Here is a 26233-nt window from a genome sequence, read left to right as displayed (position 1 = left end):
CAAGAAGCCGAAGGTTCCTAATGGCAATGTCTGTGACAGGAAAGCTACAGAATATATAGACCGATTGAGTACATTGTTGTTGTTAAAGTGCAGATAATTACAACTCGGCATCGTTGTTAAATATTTTTGACAATACCACTCCAGCCAGCCTTACTTACTCTTTTGCGTCGCAGCGGCCATCTTCCACACATGTCAACATTGTGGAACGCATCCACGAAAATTGAGAAACAGTTGAACGCAGTGATACAAATGGTAATGGTAATGGTAATGGTTTTATTTCAATTGAACATGCATCAGATTACAATTGAGCGCATCCCATAATCAGTTAACAGTTCCACATGTCCAAAAGGAGTAGGAAGAAGCAAAGCTTATTAAATCCTACCCCTCCATCTGGTACTTTTACAATCAATAACTGTTACATTTGTTCACTTCCTGCTTTCCATAATACAGTTTATGTTTTTTTTTTGTTTGTTTTTTTTAATAATGCACCTCGTACCGAAGTACTCGGTGATATGAGCATCCAATGCCATAATGGGTACCATAGTGCGTGTCAATATAGTGATATATATAGCACATCATGACTGGTTCAAGACTCTTCATCCTTGTATTTAGCAAACATCAACTGCTTGTATTGTTTCTTGAATTGGCTCATCGTTGTGCATTGTTTGATTTCCTTACTCAATCCATTCCATAGTTTGACTCCACATACTGAAAAGCTATGGCTTTTTAACATAGTCCTAGCATATAAGGAAAAGAAAAGGAAGAGAAAATACTGACTTTTTCATTGAATGTTATTTTGAGAAGCAAAACAAAAAGTCAGCTGTTTTGCTCAAAGGCACCTCGGCAGTGGTCTGGAAGAATCATCGCTTGTCTTCACAAAGCAGTTACACATCTGCATGCTTAGGACCAAAGGGGGTTTATGTGTCAAGGCAATTTTTGAGCTTGAATCTGCCACCTTCCAATCTCTGTTTAGACGAGCTGCCGACGTGCCCCCCCCCCCCCGCTCCTCCGTCTTGGGACGTTTAAAAATGTAGTCGTTTATGACCCAGTTCCACATTTCATTCATGTCTTGGCATGTTGTGTTTTTCTTTACAGTAATATATTTCTTGCTAATGTATTATTCACTAAACCTAACATTGACGCAATTGTCTTAATCGTGAGACTGCAGGGGATTCACATTTTTATCTTTTGTTTCTTTTTCATTGACGCTATGAAAAAGTGCGTTAGACTACAAACGAGTCAAATCACACACACACACACTCAGTCGCCTCGAAACAAAAGAATCATAAACATAGTACTCCGTCACATAATCTTTCTTTGAAGTCAGCTGCGGCTGCTCGCAATCATCTTCTCACAATGAGTCCACAGTCGTGTCTCCTGCAGTTCCACAGTCCTTCATTTTCCACAGCCTCCTTCTCTGCTGTAAATCCACGTCTCGGTGGGCCCTTCCTTTCTCTGCTCACCTCCTATCCTATCATAGCCACCGAGAGTCCCTTCATTGTGTTGGCAATGCAGAAATACGCTGAAATAATTATATGCCGCCTCATTTTGTGAAAAATAAACTCGTTGCTCGGATGTGGACGTGAAATATTCAACTGTGAAGCTGGCAGAGAAGATGCGCTTCCAGAGCCAATTGAGTGTGTGGGAAGGGACAGCCTTTGTCATGCTAGACATAAACTCTGTTATGTTACATGTCACGCCTTTGGAATGCCAGCATGACATGCGGAATGAAACACCGCAGTGGCACCACGCTTTGGTTGCTTCAGCATAAACAAGCAAAACATGTCGCTGGTATTTGTACACCGGCTTTATAGAGTCTTTCTAAAAGTGGCTACTGTCAGTTCTCCACACTTACAGTCATATGTTGTGAGACCGCTGCTCTTGTTGTGTGTAAACTAGGCTGTATTCGTTCTTGTCTTATTTCTGTGACTTTGCACTTTGAATATTTGTCTGATCATCAGGCAAAATGAATGTTTAGAATGAAAAAATGTGTTTAGAATGAATCTCATACAGCTCACTTGTACTGCTGATTTTTCACAACCAAACTGTAAGAAGATATTTTAATACGTTACATGAATTTTTTTACATTGGTAATATTCTCACGGCATTGAATCGATCACAACTAAACTATTCTGCTTGCTGATATAGTTCATCTTCAAACAGCTAAAATAATGCATAAGGCTAAAAACAACCAATTACCTAAAAATGAACTACATTTGAAACACTTATATGCTAAGACTACGTTAAAAAGCCATAGCATTTCAGTATGTGGAATCATATATATCATATATATCATATATATCATATATATATATATATATATATATATATATATATATATATATATATATATATACTTTATATATGGTCATATCACCTCGTACTTCGGTACAAGGTACATTATTAAAAAAAAAAAAAAAAACCTTAAACTGTATTATGGAAAGCAGGAAGTGAACAAATGTAACAGTTACTGATTGTAAAAGTACCAGATGGAGGGGTAGGATTTAATAAGCTTTGCTTCTTCCTACTCCTTTTGGACATGTGGAACTGGGAACTGATTATGGGATGCATTCAATTGTAATCTGATGCATGTTCAAATGAAATAAAACCATTACCATTACCATTCCAGACGTCTTCGAATACGTTTCACTTCTCATCCAACCAGGCTTCATCAGTGAAATGATGAGAGGCGAAATATCTTTGAAGACGTGGTCGATTCAATGTCTGAGAAAACGTAGATTAGTGAGAACGTTCTTGGTCCAGTCCTTATAATATCGTTATATGACTTATAACAAGGCCGCAAAATTGTTAAAAAAAACACACAAAAAAAACAATGCCATTTATTGATTGAGATTACCTTGAAACATTTGTTATGTGGTTTCAGAGCAATTTCCTGGATGCTCATATGGAGGAAATATGTCACAAGCAACACATTCAGTAGACATCTTGTTTCAAAAAATGCTTCTTTGGATGATTGTTGTCGTCCACGGAGGGGGAAATCCTGTCTATCTCTATTGTTACCGCATTTATCTAGGTCTCTAAGGCCGGCCAAATGATGTGGTTTTGTATCACAAATACAGTCCCTTATTGTGCGTCATTGAAGTCATTCTGTAGAAGCCAATGTTCTTTCAGTATCAGTAAGCTACGGTAGAGAGACCGAATTTGACAACCAAATGAATACGCAACCAAATCTGACACACAAAGGAAACGTCTGTATAGGATGCAATGTACTGGGTTTTCCGCTATGTTGGCCTGATTTATAATGTCTGTGCCTTTCCAGATTCGGTTAATAATGATTTATGAAATGACAGTATGCTATTAGGGGCACAGTCATTTATAACACTACACCATTGCCCACGGCTCTCAAGCTACTTGCTACTCAACACAAATATGTGACATGTCGGGGTTGTTGTTTTGGTTGCTTCACTGGCGGGACATGAATTTGGTACCTGGACCTCCTTGGGGCGTGCACCTCTTAATGGTACCACTATCATATCGCTATTGTACAAGGCATAAATAATCAACATAATATAACAAGGCATGGCGTTACAGCAGGGTTCCTTTATTTGGGTTCTATTTGTCCAAAGTCTAGAACAGGGGTGGGCAAACTTTTTGACTCGGGGGGCCGCATTGATTTAACAAAATTGACAGGGGGCCACCTGGAATGATTGTATCTGTAAGTGTCATGCAACCTGCTATGTATATGTGCTTGTGTCCTTTTTTCAGGAGCACTTCAGCAGATCACATCAAATAAACAAATTGATAAAAAAAAAACCAAACCATCAAAAGGTTGGCTAAAGCCATGATGTCAGGTTGTATGTTAAGTTTGGAAAGAACGTGCGGGCCATATTTAAACACTTGGCGGGCCGGATGTGGCCCCCGGGCCGTAGTTTGCACACCCCTGGTCTAGAATGTTTCTTTAGAGCCAGTATTCATTGCATGTCTTCGGGCGAGAGGCGGGCTACACCGTGGACTGGTGGCCAACCAATCACAGGGCACATATAGACAAACAACCATTCACACTCACATTCATACCTATGGACAATTTGGAGTCGCCAATTAACCTAGCATGTTTTTGGAATGTGGGAGGAAACCGGAGTACCTGGAAAAAACCCACGCATGCACGGGGAGAACATGCAAACTCCACACAGCGATGGCCGAGGCTGGAATTGAACTCGGGTTTCCTAGCTGTGTAGCCTGCGTGCTAAGTGCTTGACACACTTCCGGCCACCTCTTCCCCATGTCACTTCCTCTCCAAATGATATTGTTTTTCGGGCCTCCAACTCTCCAACCAAACTTTCCACCTCCATTTCCTTGAAATTCAACTTCTTTGTCCTCGTCATCTTATCACCGGCCATGATTCACAATGACAGAACAATGCAATCAAGGGTCCTTAAATATAGACGCCATATTCATGAGTCACTTTTGCACTGACCTTCTATGAAGTGGAGGTGTTGGGTGGGGGGTCCATGTGAGGATGGTCTACATATGAAGGTGAAATCTATAAAACACAAATTGTGCATGCATCACTTTTTCTATGTGAGTATATTTTAGTCCATACTCAGATTTTGAGTTCCTGGCGTCCCGGACTCTTCTAGTCAGGATTCCATGCACACTTTTATAGACGAGACCCCTGGTGTCCTGTTAAGCTCGAAATGCAGATGTGATAAGAATCTCTCGTCAAGTTCATTGCTTAAGAACCCGCCCACCCTTCTATTTGCTACACTTCATGTCCTCATTAGGTTCATTTCCATTCACACCCACACTCAATTTTCACTCTCTAATAAACCCAACATGCATATTTTCATAACGTGGGCCGGAGTACTCGGAGAAAAGCCCACACATGCACAGGGAGAACATGCAAGCTCCACCCAAACGGAGACTTGATCCCTCTACCTCCTGACTGTCACGCCAACATGCTAAACGTGTTTATTGCATCAAGTGGAATTCCAATTCATAGGCGTTGAAGAGTCCACTGCAGTACTGTACTGCAGAGTTTCTTCACAAAAGCCAACAACAAAAGTGACATTATTTCTTATCAGGACTGGTGGTATGTTTCCGTCTGGATTGTCTAATTAGAAGATTTTATCACTTTGAATGAATCTGGCAGAGTTCACGGCTTAATGATGAATATTTTTCTTTTTTAGGCTTCATTTGATAAAAAAGTAGCACTGTTTGGATTGAAACAGACCATTTATTAATTATGTGTTGGTGGCCAGATTTGAATTATGATCAAAATGACGATCTTGTCTAGCAGTACTTGGAATACTTACAAGCTCAAGCCCTAGCACATTCCTACAAGGCTACTCTTTTGCTCCGATAAAAGTGGATTGCATTGCTGTAGGTTCGGTAAAGATGGGTTTTGCAGTGAGTAATAGTATGTGTTGACCCCGTGAAAGCTGGGTGAAAACAAGCCTAACATTAACGTACTCCGTCTGTAGCATTGCCTTTTCGTAATGGTCATCTACACTTTTTTGGGAGCAAAGTGCAAATATTTATTTTTGCTATGTTGTGGTCTGCTACGTGGCCTCTGGCACTGGAAAGCGCAGCGTCTATTTATCTGCTTTTGCAGGCCTCGGTATACGTATGTTGTATACACGTTGCGGTTAGCCTGAGTACTTGGACAAGAAACACAAGTTTTGATGATTGTTTTCTACATCGGAACCTGGATGGATGGAATGATGGATGGATGGATTGAGCAGAGCACCATAACATGAAAAAATAAATCAGAAAAGATTTACAGAACATTGAATTTCAATTTGGCGGCACGGCGGTCGAGTGGTTAGCGCGCAGACCTCACAGCAAGGAGGCCAGGGTTCAATTCCACCCTCGGTCATCTCTGTGTGGAGTTTGCATGTTCTCCCCGTGCATGCGTGGGTTTTTGTCCGGGTACTCCGGTTTCCTCCCACATTCCAAAAACATGCTAGGTTAATTAGCGACTCCAAATTGTCCATAGCTATGAATGTGAGTGTGAATGGTTGTTTGTCTATATGTGCCCTGTGATTGGCTGGCCACCAGTCCAGGGTGTACCCCGCCTCTTGCCCAAAGTTTCTTTGCTTTATATTATTAATATTATTATTTATCTTTGCTTTATTATTGATTAACTCATTCACTGCCATCCATTTTCAGAGGAGAGAGAGATCCATACTACCAAAGTTTTGGGGCGTTTTTGCTGAATATTGAGTTTTAGGACTACATAAACATTGAAACATTGAAAACAAAAATTCTATTTTTCTGCAGAGAAGCAAATTCAAGCAGAATCTTCAGGACTGGACACACTTAATTACTTTAATTATTATTTATTTTTATGTGTGTCCAGTAGTGTCTGCAGTTTTACTTATCCTTGTCTTGTTTTTTTTTTTACATTTTTATTCCGTATGCTGCTCGGTGATGAATAAAGTGTTTGCATTGAAATGATTTGAATACTTAAGACAGAGCTTTGTGTTATTATTACTTATTAGGATCAACATCTCAGCCTTTTCTCTTCATTTTTTGACCTCTATTTTCCCCATTGTTACAATGTGCTGTGGTCCAATTAAATGCAAGCTACCGGCCACAAATGGCCCACAGGCCCATGTCATGTTTGATTCTCTTTTAGAAAGTTGCTGCAGATGATTGAGCACCCCCCCCCCCAAAAAAAAAAAAACAATTACAGGTGGTCCTTGGGAGTCGAGTCGAGTTTTGGTGGCTTATACCTAAATTATAGCCAGAGTGAACTCTGAATGAGCACTGTACAAAGAACGCATAAAGACATGAAATCCAGTAATAAAACACTAAAAAATGACGGTAGATGAAACAGTCATAAAAAATAAAAGCCCAAGCACGACAACCTTTCCATCTCAATAAAAGGACCACTCCACTGCTAAATCATTACATCGCCTTCAGTGGACCCGGCAGTTTTGTGGGTTTTTTTGTGTTTTCTGACCGTTTGTGTAGTTGCGTTCACAGAACACAGTTCACTTTGTTCATGTTGTTTTGTTTCGGTTTATTTTCGCTATAAAGAGATCGTTGATCGACGACATCCTGGTCATCCTTACAACGTCCAGGTAGATGTTACAGTACCATTTATGAGTCTCATATATTTAAGTTTTTAATTCATTTATTGGACCTCTTAGCAACTACAAAACGGCTTAACATGGAATGGCATAAACCAAGAACCATCTGAATGGACACCGTTAGCCACTCTATCCTCCTGTCCCGCCTCAAAACCAGCATCAGTATCACTGATTCTGCTCCGTCCTGGTTCCAATCGTCAACAGTTTGTGCACATAAATAGCTGCTCCTCCTCCATAGCCCCTTTACCTCAAGGTGTTCCCCAAGGTTCGGTGCTCGGTCCTCTTCTCTTCATCCTCTACATCCTTCCACTTGGCAATATCATCCGTCGACATGGCCTCAATTTCCACAGCTACGCCGATGATATTCAACTATTCATTTCCACCACCTCCATCAACTCCGACATCTACTCTGATTAACTGATATCAAAACTTGGATGGAACAAAATCTTCTTAAACTTAACAGTGACAAAACAGGTCCCAAAAACATCACAACACCCGCCCATAACTTCTATCTTCAATTTGACAGCGCCACCCTCACTCCATCCCCGCTCATCCGAACCTTGGTATCCTCCTGGACCCCCGCTTTCATTTGAATTATTATTATTCATGATTATCTAAGAAGTTATCCAACCCAATACAGGTGTTAAAGTGGTGTATCCTTCTATCGTGCAGGTTTCCACATCTGTGGGTTAACAGTACATTATGACAATCTTACTGCTTCGAACAACTCTTGTTCAAGTGCAGGAAAACAAAACCTGGCATCTTCTGCTTTGTGCCTCTGAGGTCACCGCCTCTTCCCACTCACGTAGCCTCTCCAACTTCCACTGGATGCCCGCGCAAGCTTTGTAGCGCCATGGCTCTTCGGAGTGAACCCATGAGCACAGAAAAGTAGACTCGGAGTTGTTGTGACTCTTAAGCAGTCACTCCAGTTGCCATGTTTGCAGTCATCAACTCACCTGCACGACTTATTTTCAGCTGGCACCTCTTTCAGGGCGCTTGAGTGAGAGTTTGAGTGAGTTTATGCATGTTGAGTGTTTTTAATAGCTGCTGCAGGTGTTTCGGCTTTGGTGACAGGAACACCAAACCCGTAACCCCCCTTGGTCTATGAAGTTATAGCCCTATGTGTCAAGTATGATAGTTCAGTGTACTACTGTATGTGGGGGGGTTAGTACACAGATGCACTCTTCATGCCTCACAATTTGCATAAGAATCCATGCCAGTAACAACAAAACACTTCACCAAGTATGATTTTCTGGCTGATCACTGCTGATTATAATTTTGTCTGATACAGATTGTTTATTTTTTTAAATATCTTAACAGCATACACCTTCCTTCAATCATCCAATCTTATGTTGTTGAAACACATGGAGTATTAATACCCATGAAACAATACCATGTTGTTGTTTGAACTTCACTTGAGGTTCTCTCAAATATAAATGGAAAGTCTCAAAAAATCACTGTTAGTTCATTTAGTCTTTTATTTTTCACATTTTTAAAACAACCCAACTTGCACAACGGGTTACCACCAGACCCGGTTTGAGCCTCTGACCAAAAGTCAAGTTTACAGCAACCGAAAATGTCTGGTTGTTCAAAAAGTTTTAAACTCTCATAGTAACCTTGCTCCTTCTAAGGCTCCTAAGCGCTAACCCGGGATTGCCGATTGGCTCTTGGCCCCCCACGGCTTTAACTTCAGCCTTGGCTGGATTGCTAGCTGCCGGTCTGGCGCAGCATAGGCGGACAGTGACCGACTTTCAGACCTTTGTGAAAGTAGATTGGTTTCATATGTAAGCATCAGCCAATCGCCAATGCCCCAAAATGAAGGCAATGGGCACAGATTGGTCGTGTTTATTCCGGACTGTTTTTATTGAATTTAGTTGAAAAGATAAAAAAGCGGCGGCACGGCGGTCAAGTGGTTAGCGCGCAGACCTCACAGCGAGGAGACCAGGGTTCAATTCCACCCTCGGTCATCTCTGTGTGGAGTTTGCATGTTCTCCCCGTGCATGCGTGGGTTTTCTCCGGGTACTCCGGTTTCCTCCCACATTCTAAAAACATGCTAGGTTAATTAGCGACTCCAAATTGTCCATAGGTATGAATGTGAGTGTGAATGGTTGTTTGTCTATATGTGCCCTGTGATTGGCTGGCGACCAGTCCAGGGTGTAGCCCGCCTCTCGCCCGAAGACAGCTGGGATAGGCTCCAGCACCCCCCGCAACCCTTGTGAGGAAAAGCGGTAGAAAATGAATGAATGAATGAATGAAGATAAAAAAGCATGAATGCTCTATTGACAGCAGCGTTCTGTTCAAATAAAATTACCCTTACTTAGTGAATTCTTTGGTGATGTTCCCAAATGTTGCCAGTTTTACAAAATAGCGGGCCTCTCCTGGCGAGTCGTTGCGTAATCACTTTGTTTCATCGGCGCTCAACACGAGTGCCAAGTTATCCTTCTGGGATTGTTTTGTAATTCCACTCTAAAAGCTTCACACAACAGTTGGAAGATTGTTGCAATTATATCCACCAGTGGACTAACTTTTTCAGCAATTTGATGAGGGCCACAATTACACTCAATTATTATGTAATTAAAAGAACATTTAGCTGAGGCGCTGCGTAATTGCATGTTAAAATGATTTGGTTTTAATCAGATTTCTCCGCAGGTGTTGGGTTACTAAACGTTATCGTTGCCAAGTGGGTTAAACGGGTGTCGGACGGTGTACCGTGCAGAAGAATGATTGCTGTCCACACTTGTGTGCTGTGACTCTTTCCTAAGCAATAGGTTTGGATTCGTGCCCTGAGCCGCTGCCCCCCACTAACGGCCACAAAGTGGGAGACCGCTACACTGTGGGCGACATGGTTTCCTTCCAGTGTGATCGAGGATTCTCGCTACAGGTAGGTGAAAAACATTTGGTGTCGGTGAAGCGGCAATGCGGCTCGCCATGATAAGCGAATCATATCCAACTGCCTCCGGTGACAATTTCGGAAAATAGCCACAAGCGCAACTCTTTCAAGGCAGCGTTACTAACTGCTTTTTATGCCACATTTTGTGTGTGTGTGTGTGTGGAGCAGAATAACGCGTGTTCGGAAAAGTGTTCTCGTACTCATGCGTGCATTTTTAATTCCAACTATGTGAACTTGGCTTGTGTCCTTGTGTGTGTGTGTGCACGTTTGCGTGTAACAAAGCAGCTTTAACGTCTTCAAATCCTCTCAAGTCGACGCTGCGGCGGCGGCGGCCGACTTTTTAGCCGTAGAACCTTCTAAGGCCACGGGCAATGGATTGTGTTAACAGTGGCCTCGCTAATCCTGCACCACTTTTTACCCCCCCCCTCTTCCACTTGTCTGAGCATTTGTTGCTTTTCACATTCTCTGTGGACCAGCCAGCCACATCTGGAGGCTGAGCGTGGAAAGGCCACAGACAGACTTGAGGCCGTTGTGGAATCAAATGCATATGTATGGCGAAGCTTTTGGAGTTCAAGTGTGTTTGCACGTCTTCTGCAGACATTTGGATGGATTAAAAGGAGTACGGATATTATACAGAGGATTTAGCTATTATGTCTTGCTACATTTCTCAGCCTGTTCACCCCCAAGAGAATGTAGTGGGATTTTCCATCAAAAGTAATTAAACTGTAATTAGTACAAAAGTATGTAGTGTATTTTAAGAGCCCTTTTAGCTTGTATTAAATGATAGAAAATTAATTTGATACTTTAAAATGAGACACTTTTCAGTGAGCCATGTCTTGTAGCAGCACTCGTTTATTTTAATTGGCACTCGTGCACATGTGGTGCATTTTGTTTGTGCAAATTCTGGTTAAATTTGACTTGTAATTATTTAAGTGAAGTACGTCTATAATGCCTCATATTAACTCACTAGCAAGATCTCATAGTGTATAAACTGGTCATATATTTCATCTCATATTTCATATTATCTGCAAACTCTGGGTAAAATTGTTGATTTGTTAATACTTGGGTTGTTTATATTGTTTATTTTTTTATATTGTGTATCTTGTACTGCTTAACTGATTCTGTACTCTTGCTGCTGTGCAATGCAAATTTCCTCACTGAGGGACAAATATAATAAATAATAAAATATAACAAATACCAGGATGTAATAATAATAAATATATCGCACATTCCCTTTACTTGCCTTGATACCACAAAAACCACCGTAGTACCTCAGTGAAGTAATTCCGTGCACTGGCAGTGTATTAATAAAATAGTATCTTGCAGCAATTTATGTTTGTGATTTATCGTTTCAAATGATATTGTGTATTTTATTCTTGTTTCAGGGTAATGCATACATCACGTGCATGCCTGGTCCCGTCAGAAGGTGGAATTACCCCGTACCGTTGTGTTTAGGTAATGTATTTGTGAAATATCACATTTTTTTTTTTTTTGTCTTTTGATATTGCTGAAAGCAAAAACCTCAGCATCAAACACCGTCCTCATTTGTTTGTCGCCCATAGTTTACCGTATTGCATCATCCATAACAGCAACGCAGGCCCACAGAGGACTTCTAATTGTGTTAGGGAAAGCAATAACGTCACAGTGAGCCAACGCTAACGGATGATGGCTGGCTGTGTGGGCCTGCAGGTCGGGGATTATGAATTCTCTGCTCCCCCCTTCAGTTGGAAATCAATACGGCTTTGCGCCATATCACTGTATTGTTTGATTTCTGATAACCTTGATGAGGGTCTATATTCTCCCCGCGCACTTCCTCCTCCCGTGGTGGCCGCCGGAGTCATAGATGAAGTGATTAATAACAAAACACTTCACTCACTCTTTTGACACCGCATCGTTATAATCCCATCCAATTACAAATGTGTGCATAGACATGAACACACACACACACACACACACATATATGCTCTTCCTGTGAATGCTGTCCCTGCGGTTTCTATAGTTGACTAAAGATATAAATCCCAGAGTTACGGTTGCAGTGTCCGTATCGAACACAAAACGATACCGCCGTACTGATAAAACACACATGGGGGTTGGGGGGTGGGGGGGTTTGGGATGTCAGCATGTCTCGTTTGCTCTTTACGTAATACACACAGAGGTCAAGCAGGCATCGCCAACCCAAAGCCTAATCATCAAATCCCATGATGATCTTTTCCTACATGTTTGTGTCCCAAAAGGCCTGACATAAGACCCCCAGTGTTTCTAACCGATCACCAAATAATTAAGCCTGGTCTAGTATCGAGATCGAGAAAAGAAAAGAGGGATGATTTACTTTTAGGTTTAGGGGGGAAGTGACATAAAATGCAGAAGATAGGGTGAATGATAAGGTAAACAATGTTAAAAACACACTTTCATTTGCTCCTTTTATACTGACAATTCTTTGCCAGATCGCTGTTCTGTGTGAAAAGCACTGACAAGGAATGGAGGGACAAAGTAGACATGCTATTTTTCTGGCATGGCAGCAGTATCAGGGCGATACCAGAGTCAACTTTTATTCCGAAATCAGTAACTGGGACTAAAGTTTCTTATTCCTGGTACAGTATTTCATGAATATGTGCGGTAACATTGCAGTAATCCCGTGTTGCTCTGTGAACGTGTACACACACGGCAAGTCCTGTAAAATGTACTGCAATATAAATGGTAATGGTAGTGGTAATGGTAATGGTAATGGTTTTATTTCATTTGAACATGCATCAGATTACAATTGAGTACATCCCATAATCAGTTCCCAGTTCCACATGTCCAAAAGGAGTAGGAAGAAGCAAAGCTTATTAAATCCTACCCCTCCATCTAGTACTTTTACAATCAGTAAATGTTACATTTGTTCACTTCCTGCTTTCCATAATACAGTTTAAGGTTTTTTTTGTTTTAATGCACCTCATACCGAAGTATGAGGTGATATGACCATACAATGCCATAATGGGTACCATAGTAAGTGTCAATATAGTAATATATATAGCACATCATGACTGGTTCAATTCCATAGTTTGATTCCACATACTGAAATGCTTTGGCTTTTTAACGTAGTCCTAGCATAGAAGTGTTTCAAATGTACTTCTTCCCTGAGATCATATTTCTCCTCTCTTGTAGAGAAGTATTGGATGACATTTTTAGCTAATTGGTTGTTTTTAGCCTTATGCATTATTTTAGCTGTTTGAAGATGAACTATATCAGCAAGTTGAAGTATTTGTGATTTTAGAAATAAGGAGTATGTTCTCTGTAGGTGGCATTATGAATTATCCTTACTGACCTTTTTTTGCAGTACATTTAGCGAGTGAAGATTGCTTTTATAGTTATTAGCCCATATATTTCCACACAATAAGTAAAATATGGTAGAACCATAAATGCAGGATGTATTGTGATAGCTCTACTTTCATAAAATGTCTTTGTTAAAGAAGCTTTGTGTAATTCTAAGCCACCACCAAACAAGGAACGTTGTGCTTGAGGCTTCGGAACATGGCAGGAGCCCGGGTTGGAGACCACCAGCCCGCTCCCCCGAGTCGGTCTACAGGGAGTGACATGTTCTCTCTCCTTGGTTGGTCTCTTTCAGCTCAGTGTGGCGGCTCCATGACAGACTTCAGTGGCGTTATCCTCAGCCCGGGCTTTCCAGGGAATTACCAGAGCAGCCTGGACTGCAGCTGGAGAGTTCAGCTTCCTATCGGCTTTGGTCTGTGACATTGGCACCCCCCACACCCACCCATTTAGTCTTCAACTGTCACTCGCTTAGAATAAATGTCCGGAATATGTCCCTGCTGTGGCTATCATGGAGCGTACCGTGGCTCTCAGTTAGAACCCGTCAGTTCTCAAGAACCCAAATTAAGAACATCTTATTGAGCTATTTACCTCGTATTGACATGAAATTGCCCACTCAACGTGCAACCCGGCCCTGCTTTCTTAATTTAATATAGTGGCAGCAGTTTGGGGATACAATGGGGTTACAAGATTTAGTTGCCACTTCTTGTCAATACTTTTCATTGATGAGACATTTGTAAAAACCTCAGACTGATGTAAACTGTTGCCAGGGGCATCGATTTTGGAGGCCGCCGCCTCACTGTGCCAATTTGTGACTTGGATTCTATTTTCGTTCTTTATTTCCCCCATTAACACCCGCTTTCTGCTTTTTTTTCAGGGATCCATCTGCAGTTTCTGAACTTCTCCACGGAGCCGGTTCACGACTATCTGGAAGTGCGCAGCGGCAGCTTAGAGGCTGGAACCGTGATCGATCGCTTCAGTGGCTCGCTGGTTCCCAACTCTCTGTTCAGCACCACCCACGAGACCACGCTCTTCTTCCACAGCGACTACTCCCAGAACAAGCCTGGCTTCCATATTGTTTATCAAGGTGAGCAGGAATATTATTTCCTTGGCGGGACGTACGATGTTTCCGGCACCCACCGGTTTGAGACCTCAGCAAATGAAGCCAAATACCGTTTGTCATTTTTATTAGGAATTAATGATGAAAACTGAGGTTCCACTTTATTTTATTTCTATAAACAGATTTCAGGGCTGCATACTGGTCAAGTGGTTACACAGCTAGGAGACCCGAGTTCAATCCCACCCTCGGCCATCTCTGTGTGGAGTTTGCATGTTCTCCCCGTGCATGCGTGGGTTTTCTCCGGGTACTCCGGTTTCCTCCCACATTCCAAAAACATGCTAGGTTAATTAGCGACTTCAAATTGTCCATAGTAGGTATGAATGTGAGTGTGAATGGTTGTTTGTCTATATGTGCCCTGTGATTGGCTGTCCACCAGTCTAGGGTGTACCCCGCCTCTCGCTCGAAGACAGCTGGGATAGGCTCCAGCACCCCCCGCGACCCTCGTGAGGAAAAAGCGGTACAAAATGAATGAATGAAATAGTCCATAGGTATGAATGTGAGTGTGAATGGTTGTTTGTCTATATGTGCCCTGTGATTGGCTGTCCACCAGTCTAGGGTGTGCCCTGCCTCTCGCCCAAAGACAGCTGGGATAGGCTCCAGCACCCCCCCCCGACCCTTGTGAGGATAAGCGGTAGAAAATTAACGAATTAATTTCCAAAACAATACCTAATTGATATCAGACATTGTAAACACGCTGTCATTTGCATCAAGTTTGAAACCATAATAATCACAAATACATATTCTTATTACTATCAGTAAGTCTCATCATTTGGCCTTTACATACAGTGTTATGAACAACGCAATAGTAATTCATTTATTCAAATCCACCCAAGTAGATAAACACCTGAATAATTGACTTTTGTGTCCTATGATCTGCCCGATGACTAAATGTGATCCCATCGTTCTAGCATATGAGCTCCAGAGGTGCCCGGATCCACGGCCATTCCGCAACGGCCTCGTGATCGGCCAAGACTACAGCGTGGGGATGACCATCACTTTCGAGTGCCTGCCTGGATATACGCTTCTTGGGGAGCCTTCGCTCACATGTCTTCACGGAGTCAGCAGAAACTGGAACCACCCCATACCTCGCTGTGAAGGTGAAACTCCATTTATTTGTTTTTGTTTTGTTTATAAACACCATTCCTGTCGTGATGACCAACGGCGACCGCAGATTGCTTGTTGTCCTGGCGTTTTCTTGTGCAACCACGAAGGCATCTGATGCTCTTTTACCAGCCACATAGCGGATCTTTACGGCACACTAAACCCATGCAGCCTATTATAATGATATATGAAGCATTTGCAAGTCTTTATTGCGAGACCAATCAAGCCTGCCTCTTGTAAATTTCAAGGTGAATTCTCATATGTTGCCCAGGGTCGGTGCATTACGACTTCCCCTTCACTTGTTAAGTGATGCCGTGACATACGCAAGTAACTTTTAAGGTTTACAACATAGTTTGGTGTTTTTAAGAGGGAGGTAAACAAGGTTTTTCTCTTTGCTCTGTACGACGCCGCACATATTGTTTGTTAGTTCACAATTGTCGTAGTATGTACTCCAGGGTAGTATTTCGGATCTTAGTCCCGGTCCAAAGTCCATCCGTAGCAGTGTAGCGAGTTTTTACGTCATTGCGTTCAGTCCTGCTAATCCGATCTGCGACCAATCCTTTTCTTTTTCAAATAATAATAAGATTTTGTTACAAATATTAATTTATGGAATTAAATATGGTTATAGCCCTGTGATTGGCTGGTGACCAGTCCAGGATGTACCCAGCCTCTGGCCCGAAGACAGCTGGGATAGGCTCCAGCACCCCTGCGACGCTCATGAGGAAAAGCGGTAGAAAATAAATGAATGAATGAATGAATATTAATTTATGCAATTAAATGTGGTTATAGCCCTGTGATTGGTTGGCGACCAGGCCAGGTTGTACCCTGCCTCTGGCCCGAAGACAGCTGGGATAGGCTCCAGCATACACCGCAACCCTACTGAGGATAAGCGTTAGAAAATGAATGAATGAATGAAATATGGTTATTAAAAAATTGGATGTAAGCCTCAACTGCATCGGCCGTGTTGGAGTGTGGCTCCGTTACAAACGTGATACAGCGACTGGATCGGAAGCCGATCCCGATCCCAAAGTTCGAATCGGAACATTCCCTAGTTCATAGCAACCCATCACTACGCTCAGTTTCTCAGTGATGGCCCAACTACCTTTTTTATTGCCAAAATCTAACCAAAGTATTTGTTTGCAATGTGCTTATTTCCCTGCGTCCAGCTCTCTGTGGTGGGAATATCACATCAATGAACGGCACTATTTATTCCCCCGGACACCCTGCTGAGTACCCCCACTTCCAGGACTGCATGTGGACTGTCAGAGTCCCTCCTGGTTACGGCATCTACATCAATTTCTCAATTATCAATACGGAGCCAATCTATGACTACATCACTGTGTGGTAAGTCCTCATTTCTCTCTCAGCAGGACATTATTAGTCAGGCATACGTTCCTATGGGGGCTGCATGACTGGTAATGGAGCTGCAAAATACACTGGAATATGTTGTTGATGTTGTCAATATATATGTACGTATATTAGTAGTTACTTCGTTAATTAAGGAAGGCTCAGATATAGCATTGTCATCCATGAAAGTTTGACAAGAGTTAATAAGTCGACAACCAATTTTACTCAAATTGAACACAGTATATAAAGTTCTTAATTACGTCATGCAGTCACTATTTATTTTTACAGTGCATAATATATACAATGCATTCGGTCAGTTTCTGGAGCTAAATTCAGTCTGGCTTGCGAGGATATCAGAGAAATACATTCCCCTGTTAGCGAAATTCATGGTGGGAATTTCAAAGGACTCCGGCACTTGATGAATAAAACATGTAGAATAGCATGAAACCAAGCAATCTGACTTGTTTCATTCCTGGTAGACTGAAACAGTCCAAACTGTACATCTTGACGGATACACTCCAACATACGACAATACGAAAATCTCCTTTACCTTGATCTCTCTGTGGGTTCACACGTCTTATAGTAAGCCTGAGACAACCGTAAAGCTGCCCTCATGGGAGGTAGACAACAAAAGGCATCTATAGGTTGCCATTGATGGTGTAGCAGAAGGGAGATGCTGGCTTTCACATAAAAAAAACACATAAACACTTCATCCCCTCATCGCCGCATTTCACTTCCCTGACGGCTGTCTCACATTTTGCTGATCACTCCGAAATCAAGCTGCAGTGCGACTTTTTAAAAAAAATAATATATGAGATATTAAGGGAACGCACGCCTAATGGAATGCATTTAGCATCCATCAAACAAGTGGACAGCCCTGTGAAAGTACCTGTAATGAAATGCTATTATTTTACAAAGAAGTAGTTTATACACCAGGCAACGTCTTTTGGCATTAATCTCTCTTATCTCCTTTGAGAAAAGTGGCCTCCCCCGCATTCTCAGAATTACACTGGCATTACTTCCCAGATGTAGAAATCTACCTAATTAGTAAAGGTTCATCACTCCCCGCACATAGCCGATTAAAAAGTTCGATTCTTGCCTGACAGACACCCACCTGTTTCATTTGGCACAAACCATTTTGGAGTAGATTTACTTGGATGTTGCATTCGTCAAAAAGGATGTAGTGAATGGGCCGGCCCCCAAATACATCTCGGACCTCATCCAAGTTTACTCTCCAGCTCGGTCACTGAGGTCCGAGGGCCAGCTCCAACTTGTGGTGCCCAAGACGAGACTTAAGACCAGGGGGGACCGAGCCTTTTCTGTGGTCGGCCCCAAACTATGGAACTCTCTGCCCTCCCAAGTAAAAAAGGCCCCCAATATCGAAAGCTTTAAGTCTCGTCTTAAAACCCACTTTTATTCTCTGGCTTTTAACTCAGAGTGAGTCGTATGGTCCTGTGTCTTTTAGTTCTTTGTTTTTATTGTAATTGGTTCTATTTTTTATACTTTTATTGCTTTGTTTCTTGTTTTTAATATTTTAATATCTATTTTATTATTTTATTTCTTAAATGCTCTTTTAGTTTTGGATTATTACTTTTTATTTTTACTCGTCTGTGCAGCACTTTGGAAACTCTGTTTATAAAATGTGCTATATAAATAAAGTGGATTGGATTGGATTGGAGTGTCACGCCTTGTGTGGGTTCCCACGTGACAGTTTGTCAGTGTTCCCTGTCTGGGCTATTGTTTCCGTTTTTGACACCCTTATTTTGTATGGAACTTCCTACTTTGCCTAATTTGTGTTGGTATTTAGTTCAGGTGTGGACTTCTCCCCGTGTGGGATCATTTTAGTTTGTCCCGTCTGCTTCTTGAGTTGCTTTTTTTCTCTGCTGCTGCAATTTTTTGCAAAAAATTAATATTTTTACCCGCATTTGGTCCTGCTCTCTGCATCCTGGGGTCGCACCGCAAAGCAATCAAGCCCGATCGTGACATGTAATTCAATAGGAGGACAGATTGTGGACTTGCTCACTTGCTCCGTTCATAAAGGCCTAGCTGGTTGCATCGCTTGTATTTTTGCAATGCCGCTAACCTTTTGGATTTTTTCTTATTTTGAGTCATTCTTGTTACTTCTGGCAACGCCTGGTGCCGGCTCTCCCAAATGACTTGCGGGAAGGTCATTAGCTAAATGACAAGTCTTTACATGTACTCGCGAATCACAGACGGTGTCGTGGGTTTTGACATTTTGGATTATTTGGAATCTTTCCATTTATTTCTATTATAAAAGGAGTCGGCTTGCATGTCTACTCGTCTCGTACCGAGCTCTGACTCACCTCTTCTAGTCATGCCAGAGGAGCGTAGCATTTTTTAGCCTTTTTACAAAATAAAAAAAATATCATCTTTGAATTTTTCAGCATGCCTGTCCTCAGTGGAAGAAGTTTGGACACACCTGAGTTCGACTTTTTAAGCCCTAAAGCATAGGTCACAACTCAATATTCACTTTTTGGGCCGTACTCCAAATCGCTGCATTTGTTTTTTTTTTGTGAAGAATTTAGTTGTGGTGGCAACGAAGGAGGCAGATCTCAGCATGCGTGGAGGATGTACGGAATATCTGAACGTACCTTGGCCGTATGTGGGATGCAAGGGTGGTGCACGACACACATCGGAGGCTTCAAGGGACTCACGGAAAAATTGACACTTATACCTGACATCAGCAAAACATACAAGATACGAAGTGCAGAATTCCGTCCTGCAAACTGTAAAAATGAAGTACCCAAAGAGTTTGTTTGACATGACAAAAGTATTTTTGCACGTAGACCGGCCATGGGATCACGAACCACCGGTTGTGACCCAGACTTAAGATTAAGAACATTGTTATTCGGCAAGAAAACTCATGCATTCATGTTGACCGCTCGTGGTTTTCTTTCAGTTCTCCATGGGGTATCATGCCAACCTCCAGGCTATCTTCATGCACTTGTGTGTTTTAATTATTCACCTGGACTCTCGGGTCCAGATGCAGCGTATCTCCACAGAGAGGTGTTCTGAAGACAGTCCGGTAATTACAGTAGATGTCTGAGCTACCTCCGCTGTCACACTGAGAAGAGGCAGTGGTGCAGCAGATGCACTCTGAGTCCTTCCCAAACATGTCTTCTCCGTCTTTGACCCCAACCAGAACAGGCAGCTCATCCCGGTTCTTTGTATCCGTAAATCACCTTCACCGTAACACTTGGCTCGATTTTGACATGACATGACGTTTCAGAACTACGGCACTTGTCAATGTTATACTTCTTTCAACACTCAATCGGAGGAACCGTAGACGTTTCCACAGCCTCATCTTCAACTGTCTAATGTGGATAATGTCCAAGAGACAACTCAGAACAGACGGCCCAACAAGCTCTGATAGCTTACCCACGCCTGGGATTGTGCCAAAAAGTATTTCAGAGACTTTTACTTTTAACTTTCCAATCTTCAGAGCGTGCTTTTTCACGGTATATCCATCCGGTGATCACGTGGTTGAGTAGGAAGCGTACAATGATGCTACTGGACTTGACATGAGCTGCTACCTCCTGAAGTTAATGCAGTGTCGTCAGGAACGGTCCACACTTGAGGCATGTCAACTGCTTTGTCAACAAAGCTTAGTTGCGGCAAAGAACCTCATCGTGATTCAATTAGGAAATGATTCCCAAGGCTACGGTTCTTTCCATCAGCAGATCCGAAGAGCTTAACGATTACGTGATACCTAATCATCCTTCTACCAAACATCCAAAGACTCTCCAAGTGGCTAAAGCCCAGTTGAATGCACTATAATCTCCATATATATCTATATATCACTATAATCTAAATATACAGTACAGTTTTCATAGTCAACTACACTCAACGTTTGCTCCAATATTTCATGACCTGAAGTCATAGATATAAAACATTTTTTTATGTACACAAAAGGCTTATTTCTATGACATATTGTTTATAAATCTGTCTTACTGTGTTACATTCGCTAAATTAGTTGTTAACATTAGTTCCCCAGACCAGCCCAGTACCTCCGCATCCAAACGTCTTGACCTCCAAGACCGCCAGAGACCAGCCACCCGGGCAGCTGCTGCAACAGTCGGTTTGCATAAGCAAATCATTTCTGTAGAAAGTGTCAGGAAAGTCTCAAGGAAGCTCATCTGCATGCTCATCGTCGCCATCTGAGTCTCGGCCTGACTGCAGTTCGTCCTTGTAAGGTGGAAAAGTACTGAGGAATTGTAAAAGTAAAACACAGTAAAGCAGCACCTTTTGGAGTGACATTTAATAAGTTACCCCGGTGCAATTATCATGCTTGATGTGTCTCACCTGTGAGGCGCCTCTTTCATCTCAGCAAAGAGGAAGAACTCAATAAAACACATTTGTGAAAAGTATTTGCAAGAAATATGCCTTTTGTGTACATACGCAAAATATTTGAGCTCATGAAAGATGGAAGCGAAAACTAAAGTGTTGCATTGAATTTTTGTTGAGTGGAACACTCCAATTATAGCAGTTTAAATGAAATGTGGCCACTTGTGTTGAAAACACTGTTCCCTCAAACTGCTTTCTAAATTTTGCAGTATTAGTGGAAGTACAACACTATAAAAAGTATAACAACACATGGATATTTTGCTTTTTTCCCGTTCTTCTTCTTCTCTTAACTCTGTCCATCTTTCAGAAAAAGTGTTGCAAAAAGCCAAAAGAAAAAACATGTTGACATCACCCAACATATCCATCCAGTACTTTGTCCAAAAATGTCGGTTGAACCCTAATTTCTGCTGGATTTTGGACCTTAGATAGTATCTTCTCTGATGTGGTAGTGGTAATGGTAATGGTAATGGTAATGGTTTTATTTCATTTGAACATGCATCAGATTACAATTGAGTGCATCCCATAATCAGTTCCCAGTTCCACATGTCCAAAAGGAGTAGGAAGAAGCAAAGCTTATTAAATCCTACCCCTCCATCTGGTACTTTTACAATCAGTAACTGTTACATTTGTTCACTTCCTGCTTTCCATAATACGGTTTAAGTTTTTTTTTTTTAATTTATTTATTTTAATTTTGTAATTTTTTTGTCCCGTACCGAAGTAGGAGGTGATATGAGCATCCAATGACATAATGGGTACCATAGTAAGTGTCAATATAGTGATATATATATAGCACATCATGACTGGTTCAGCAAGTTGAAGTATTTGTGATTTTAGAAATAAGGAGTTAGTATGTTCTCTGTAGGCGGCATTATGAATTATCCTTACTGACCTTTTTTGCAGTACATTTAGCGAGTCTTAGTTATTACTCCATATTTTTTAAGTGTGGTTTCTTCCTATTGGTGTTCACTTCCTGCTTTCCTAATATAGTTTAAGTTTTTTTTTGTATTCATTTTTGTAATTTTTTTTTTTTCTTCGCGTACCGAAGTACGAGGTGATATGACCCTACAATGACATAATGGGTACCATAGTAATTGTCAATATAGTGACATTTTGGTATTTTTCATGACTTGTATTTTTATATATTTATGGTTGCACTAAAATATCCTCAAAACCCGTTGTTTGGGGTGTCATGACACACAAAGACAATCGCCAGCCACAAAGGTAAAGCCGACAAAAGAACTCAGTCCGTTCATGCCGATGTTCTATGGAACAAAGGCAGCAAGGCTCTGAAACCGTTGCACAGACTGATTTTTTTTTTTTCTGCCTGTTTGGAGGAAATCAGACACATGGAGATGGATGATCAAGTTCATTTTCATTTATTATGTGATTAATTAACTTATTTATTATCATCCCAGGGCTACTCGCCACAAAATGAGAGATCTTTTAAAGTCAAATAAATTAAAGTGTTATTTAATGTTGTGCTATTTTGCTATATCATTTAGGCTGAGCTATTTAATGGTTGTTGTTTGGTTTGTTTGTCATCTCACTTTGCAGGGACGGACCTGAGCAGACCTCACCCCAGATTGGTCAGTTCAGCGGCACGTCCATGCAGGAAGGTGTGTCCACTACCGCCAACCAAATCCTCATCAAGTTCCACAGCGACTTCAGTACCAGCGGCTTCTTTGTGCTCAATTACTACGGTACTCTTCCCTCCCATAACAACCAAGTCCAATATACGGATGTGTATATTAGACGCCTTCCTCGATCTATTTTGGTCTGCTCATCAAGCGCTCATTTTGAAAAGAGCTTAATTAATAATAAAAGTCTTCCTCATCTCAGCTTAATTAGGTGATTTTGAAGAGTGAAAGTTGGCAATTTATCCTGGGAACACGGCTCCCTTATGACGCGTGTCTCCTCTCCGACAGCATACCAACTGAGGACGTGTCAGCCGCCGCCTCCTGTCGCCAACGCCACCGTCCTGACTGACGACGACCATTTTGAAATCGGTACGTCCGCTTTGCATAATTGCTGACGAGCCGCGTACGGTGGTGTCATAACATCGATATATTCAATGTGGTGCGTGATTTCTTATTATTTTTTCATTTCATATTGTTTAATCTGCCATATTGTATTGTTAAGATTTAATTATTTTTGCATCTTTATTCATTGGAGGCCATTTTATCAAGTGGCTAAAGAATGGAAGCCATTCTCCTTGAGAAAGTGTGTTTATGATCGCTGCTTCACGTGCTAGTGGTGAAGTGGAGGCGCCCCCGTTCATGCGTGCGTGTGTGTGAGTGTATGTCAGATATGACCCCCCCCCTCACAGAAGCCCACCTGTGACCTGTGTGTCTTTGTGTGCGCCCGTAAATGACGTCACAGGGGACATTATCCGCTACTCGTGCCTGCCGGGCTTCACCTTGGTCGGCAGCGAGATTCTGACCTGTCGACTCGGAGAGCGGCTCCAGATGGATGGACCCCCACCAGTCTGTCAAGGTCAGTTATATTTCATGTCTGAGATCCGCCAGTTTTTACACAATGTGCCGATTCAAACGTGGCCGTGTGTGCGCACGGATTCGCCCCGCGAATATCAATTCTAACTCTGCCGTCAAGCCGTTGTCACATTTGTTGTACGCGCGTGCGTGTTGGCGCACGTGACGCCTGCCAAGCTTGGTTGCAGTCCGCGGCACCTCCGCTGATGCATCATTTAGCAGACAATCGCCAGGGGCTCCTTTAGTAAGCTGTGGCATCAGCAGGTCTATTAAGTCATTGACACTTGTGGAGGAGACGACTGACCCGAGATCATCATCATCATCAAACTTGCATCCCTAAAGAGCCCAAAACGTTAAGATCAGCAGGTTTAGCAAATAAACGGTTAAGCCGTGATGTGTTCAAGTCAAAGGGGACTCCTTCGAATGACCTCGTAGGGATGCCTCAAGGGCACCTATTGTGCTTTCTCCACTTTTCTGACCTATAAAAGTAGTTAGAATGTTGCATTCGGGTGTGGTCGTAATAATGTCAGTCAAAGAACGTAATCCTCAAATACATGTTATACATTTACAATAATAGGACGATTATAGGCATGCTTGTATTTTTCATTTTATCTCCACAACCAAAGACCGGAAGATGGAGGAGATGTTGTGCCTCCCTTGTCAGCTTGCCTTTGCAAGAGATGGGAGGACCACATGCTGTTCAATAATAATAATAATAATAATAAGATATTTAAACGTCTCTTTTGGAATTAACCTGTCACTTTTAGAGACGGAAAGCCTATGGAACTTTTCTGTGGGGGGGGGGGGGCACAGCATTACTTTACAGTTAATTTTTAGCTATGGTGTTAAACTTATGATCAGCTGATGAGCAGCCTTCCTCCCCCATTCCAAAAACATGCTAGGTCAGGGGTGGGCAAACTACGGCCTGGGGGCCAAATGCTGCCCACCAAGCGTTTGAATCCGGCCCGCCGTGTTTCACCTTTTAACATACAACAGCTGGCAACATAACTTGCAAGTCAGATGTCTTTTTCAGACAAAAATGAAAAAAAACAAAACTGTAAAATTCAATTTCTTAGTTTAAATTGCTCCTGAAAAAAGGGACATGAGAACATCATTCATTCATTCATTTTCTACCGCTTGTCCTCATGGGGGTGCTGGAGCCTATCCCAGCTGTCTTCGGGCGAGAGGCAGGGTACACCCTGGACTGGTGGCCAGCCAATCACAGGGCACATATAGACAAACAACCATTCACACTCACATTCATACTTATGGACAATTTGTTTTTGGAATGTGGGAGGAAACCGGAGTACCCGGAGAAAACCCACGCATGCACGGGGAGAACATGCAAACTCCACACAGAGATGGCCGAGGGTGGAATTGAACTCGGGTCTCCTAGCTGTGAGGTCTGCGCGCTAACCACTTGAACACCGTGCAGCCCACTGTTAGAATTCTAAGCGTAAAATAGTGTGTGTTAAATATACATTTGGCCCTCCGGATTATTTTGTTAACTCAAACCGCCTCGCGAGACAAAAGTTTGCCGACCCCATGCTAGGTTAATTGTCGACTCCAAATTGTCGGTAGCTATGAATGTGAGTGTGAATGGTTGTTTGTCTATATGTGCCCTGTGATTGGCTGGCCACCAGTCCAGGGTGTACCCCGCCTCTCGCTGGGATAGGCTCCATCACGCCCAGAACCCTTGTGAAGATAAGCGGTAGAAAATGAATGAATGAATGCACCTTCATGTTAAAGCCGCCTATATCTGGTCTACTTATTTGAAACTTTGGTCTGTCAGGGAACAAAATCTTTGTTAAAAATCTTGCTAAAATATTGAACATTTGATCGTTCCGGACTATGCAAAGTGACAAGCAGACAATATATAGCAGGTAGCGATGGAAAATGTGCTGTCCAGTCCAAAATGGGAAGATAACATATGTAATATTTGTATCTAACCCGCCTTTGCTTTACATGGAAGAGTGAATGCTATTTTAGAGTTTGTTGCCTGACATTTTCATGGATCATCTCATTACTGTCATCAAGAATTCATTACCTTTTCTTTTATTGGGTGTGTTCCTGTCCCCGTGCCACCTCTTACACAAAACTAATTGCTCTCGTTGGGACATGAAAAGTTGAACTTAATCCGAGTTGACCTGTTATTCACATCCACGAGGCTGCCGTAGTCAGGTTGTAAAGGGGCCACTTCCTGTCAGCGGCTTGCTGATAAGGCAGGAAAAAAAATCTCCTGTGTTCCGCTTTTGTTTTCTGCCAAGACTTCTGTTAATTGCCGTTTTATGCTTAAAGGTTAGCAGTAAAGACCATCTAAGGTTACACTACTTTACCCTCATACGCCCGACGTCTCGGAGGTATTTCCCAGTTGCTGTATTCATGGAAGGTAACATCGGGAAATTTTGTCTAATTTAATCGTTTTGTTGTTGCCTGGTAGACAATCTGTCACATTGTGGTTGGATCTTAGCCATTTAATGTTGACCTTCTTTTGACCTTCATGTGCCTGTCAGATTATCGATTAAGAATAACTTCAACGTCTCAAACTTCATATTAC

The 26233-nt window shown here is 42.1% G+C and overlaps 1 protein-coding gene across 7 annotated transcripts in view; it reads left to right on the top strand.

Annotated features, from left to right (window-relative positions):
• LOC131105461 (CUB and sushi domain-containing protein 3-like) overlaps positions 1-26233 on the top strand; it is a 255318-nt gene that overhangs the window by 145982 nt on the left and 83103 nt on the right. For 6 of the 7 annotated variants that reach the window (XM_058053598.1, XM_058053599.1, XM_058053600.1 and 3 more), the window contains 9 exons: positions 9818-9936; positions 11331-11400; positions 13553-13669; positions 14132-14341; positions 15283-15471; positions 16642-16819; positions 22742-22887; positions 23113-23193; positions 23567-23680. In XM_058053598.1, coding sequence (XP_057909581.1) covers positions 9818-9936; positions 11331-11400; positions 13553-13669; positions 14132-14341; positions 15283-15471; positions 16642-16819; positions 22742-22887; positions 23113-23193; positions 23567-23680 — 1224 coding nt within the window. The remainder of the gene's footprint in view (positions 1-9817; positions 9937-11330; positions 11401-13552; positions 13670-14131; positions 14342-15282; positions 15472-16641; positions 16820-22741; positions 22888-23112; positions 23194-23566; positions 23681-26233) is intronic. The other variant, XM_058053597.1, reaches the window with a different exon arrangement.

Source organism: Doryrhamphus excisus, chromosome 17 (genome assembly GCF_030265055.1).
Source record: "Doryrhamphus excisus isolate RoL2022-K1 chromosome 17, RoL_Dexc_1.0, whole genome shotgun sequence".
Classification (NCBI taxonomy): domain Eukaryota; kingdom Metazoa; phylum Chordata; class Actinopteri; order Syngnathiformes; family Syngnathidae; genus Doryrhamphus; species Doryrhamphus excisus.
Note: the sequence above shows the minus strand (reverse complement) of the source record. Positions and strands in the feature narration are given on the sequence as shown.